The 3,367-nt window shown below is 46.4% G+C and overlaps 1 protein-coding gene across 1 annotated transcript; it reads right to left on the minus strand.

Annotated features, from left to right (window-relative positions):
* Nucleotides 1-2,748: 2,748 nt before the first annotated feature.
* On the minus strand, nt 2,749-3,088 carry PPTG_22996 (hypothetical protein; the record flags this gene model as incomplete). The annotated part of the gene is made up of 2 exons (XM_008907830.1): nt 2,749-2,817; nt 2,879-3,088. 2 exons carry the CDS (start codon nt 3,086-3,088, stop codon nt 2,749-2,751), a joined length of 279 nt encoding a protein of 92 aa, XP_008906078.1.
* Between the last annotated feature and the right edge of the window lie 279 nt (nt 3,089-3,367).

Consider the following 3,367-nt stretch of genomic DNA (forward strand, 5'->3'; position numbering starts at 1 on the left):
TCATCGAATTTTGATGTGCTGGGGCTGAAGCATTGAATCGTTGAGTAACCGCATCCAACGTTTCTGCAACCGCGCTGTCATCTGTTTCATCCCAAACAGCGGATTAAGGTTCATTAGCATTCACAACAGCTCGATCGATCACTACAGCTGTCTGTATTCCCGTCCAACTTGTATCAACAGCATCTGAGCTTCCAAATTTTGATTTGTGTTTACGATACTAGCCGAATTGACGACGAAGTCGTTCGCTTCTATTTGTGCTGTCCAATAAGACGTCATTCCACCAATAAGGACAACATAAATTATTCCCTCCGCAATAACACGGCGAAACAATAATTCTGGTGGGCAATCGGGATCAGCACAAACAAATATATACGTGTGACCTCAAACTCGAATGTTTCCCTTCACGAACAACAACTGAATATCACATTGGCCAGGCTCGATTTAGCATAGCAATTTCCTTTGTAGCTGTGTCCTAGAACTTCTTTGGCATTTCCCTAATGTATATTCCATGGCAAACCTAGGATATTTCGTAAACCTTTACTCTGTAATAAATTCAAACACGACCGGCCATCCGTATTTTAACCGCACCGTTTTCAGCTTTAGTACCCATTGGAGGTAGTAAGAGAGAAATGCGAAGCGCTAAAGTACTTACCTTCGTTGAAAGATGGACGGGACCCCTCAATCGACGATGCATTGCGCTAAACAACTTACACTTTGCGACCGCCGTTGTTACCATTACTCGACTGTGGTACAATCCAGCCCAAATTCATCAAACAAATTCCTCCATTTAGCCACTTGAGAGTATCTGAGCGCAGCGGCCATACGTTCTATCCATTACGTCATTGGGTATCTTCCCGACAGACCACGTGTCAGCCGCAGTGTGTGACGATCTTGGGCCTACCAAACGAAGGAAGCAGTCGTTGGCAGCCTTGACGAAGAGAGTCGAGGTAGGAGGCGATGGCGAGTCGGAGGCGGAGGCGAAGGGGCAGCGGCGGCGCTGCAGTCGAGGTCTTGCTTGAAGGTCGAGTTGAACAGAAGAGGCAAATTGAGAAGTGATTAATCAGTTAGAGTTGGCGGCGGCAAGCTAGTAGTTGTCGCACAACCAATAGTTCTTGGCAACCGGATAGTCACGCACATATCCAGGTCCCATCCTAAAAACTATCTTTCTCCAATCCTGTTTTATCTGTAGCTACCAATGAAAACCTACGAATCCTAATCTTATCTTGGTCGGAAATTTCGCACTGCGTCCCATAATCACAATTTCCGGATGGAAAGTTGATTGTTGCAAATCCATGTGATTTTTGGACCAATAGGAGTGTAGACTGATGTAAAGACACGCAATTTAAAGTTTACGCCGACCAGAATAATCTGACCAGCTGAACTCAAATAATTAGCGTCACTGGTCACTGCCATGCCATTGGCCAGATGACCACAACATCACACGCCGTCACAAGAGTCGCCAGTACTTTGCGGAGCTGCGTCACCAGCAGCAACTCGGTTGCCGCCGCTAATCTTGCATATTTTCCGACAACGATCAAGCTCTCGTCTTCTAAGTTCGAAATCGTCGGCGTTTGGCTGCAGCACGTTTAACACATGCGTCGCACCGCGCCAGAACCAGTCCTAGCCCAGCCGAACTGTGCAAAAGCTCCAAACATCGGCAAACCATCTTTTCAAATGCGCGTTTGTACCTGTGATTTGGCAATTGATCTTTTTTTATATGACCAAGTCATTAATTCTGATTTTTTTTGCTTAAGCATATTACTGATCAGCTACAGCTGTCAACGCTCTTGAGTTCTCTCCGAGCACCCCTGCACCCGAGTAGAATACAACGTATTTAGCCTCCAAGGAAAGAACCACCTGTAATGGTCGGGAATGATGCGTAACGTGATCATTGTTCACAGCGCTGCTATAGATACAACACAGCAAAGTGGTTTGCCAGGGAGCTGCAACAAAAGTGTTCGCCGTTGTGCAGAGTATGAGGCCCGACGGCTCATAAGAAAACTTCAACATTGTATATTCCAACGGGCAGATGACCAACGTGCGGAGCATTATACACGATCCATTGTGCGTTGCTATCATGCGAGCATTCGAGTACACACATTTAAAAGCATGGAATATATTGACGCATGGCACTGCGAGGGGCACCACAGACAATGAGCAACAATTTTTTGCAATTGATGCATCGTGCAGTATCAGAAATGACGCATACAGCGCATAGGACACGCCACTCGCTGAAATCTCATCCTTTCGTCTCACTGAAAGCTCCGATGGGACGACAAAATCTCACCTTATACAGTAATAGTAGTATGCAGTTTTGCAGCAGCAATAAATTTTTTGTGTGTAGCAAACCACATTTTCCCCTGCATTTTGATTAGATCAGATTGCTTCTCGCGTACTGCAACAAAAACTGATTGTTGTCGAGCTGCAGCTTTTTTCTGGTGAGCAAAGTTCCAAGTCAAACGTCTCAGGGTGCAATGGACTCAAGGACTTTTAGGTAGTGCCACTGGAAGGTAAAGCTCAAGCTACGTCTCACGGGGATGAGATCCTCAACTCTGTAAACCTCTGAGAAGCTGCTGACAAAACAGCTAATACGGATTTGTCCAACACTATCTGACCATCAACGAACAAATGCTGCTGGAAAAAATGCAAAAAGGTGGACAAGTCGAGTGGAGGGAGTGCACTTCGCGAATGCCAGCGGCCAGACTACAATCGTCCTGTCAACGCGGCATGGGTATTGAGCATGTTGGCTTAGTTTGGTGCTAGTAGTGTATTCCAGAGCATTCCATGTGGAAAGGCTGCTACAATGCCCTTGTAAAGCTGCTCAGTACGTCGGCAATGCAATCGAAGAAACGTGTGGATCATCTTTTAGTATGGCAACCGAGCCGAAAAACGCTGAGCGCTTCATTCGAAAGTCTTTTAAGAAGTCCGCGTCAGACGTGTGCTCGCGATTGTAAAGTAGCTTGTGCCAGCATTTTTTTCGCTTCAGATAGTGAGACGACCTTGTGGCATAACGGGTGCGCTGAATGTGCTCAAACTTCTGCTCCAAACACTCGTCCAGACCGTCTTCATCAGAGTCTTCGTCGCACATCTCGTAACAGGGCTGAAGTCTCCCTCGTAACGAGGCCGTCTTGCACGTGGCGTAGCAGTTGTTAACGCTTGGAGCAGCGAGGCATCCCAGAGGGGGGGGGGGGGTAAAAATTGGATCCTAGTCCAAATGATCTGCGCGTGCAAGAAGTTTGCAAAAGGGTAATCAAATAACTGCGACTTTGATTAGCTAAAAATGCTACACCGGCAACGCCGCCAAAACAAAAACTGAGATGAACGTTGAATATCGCTAATCTTTCCAATTAGTTTTTTTCCTTTGTTC

This window comes from Phytophthora parasitica, assembly GCF_000247585.1.
Source record: "Phytophthora parasitica INRA-310 unplaced genomic scaffold supercont2.27, whole genome shotgun sequence".
Taxonomy (NCBI): domain Eukaryota; phylum Oomycota; class Peronosporomycetes; order Peronosporales; family Peronosporaceae; genus Phytophthora; species Phytophthora nicotianae.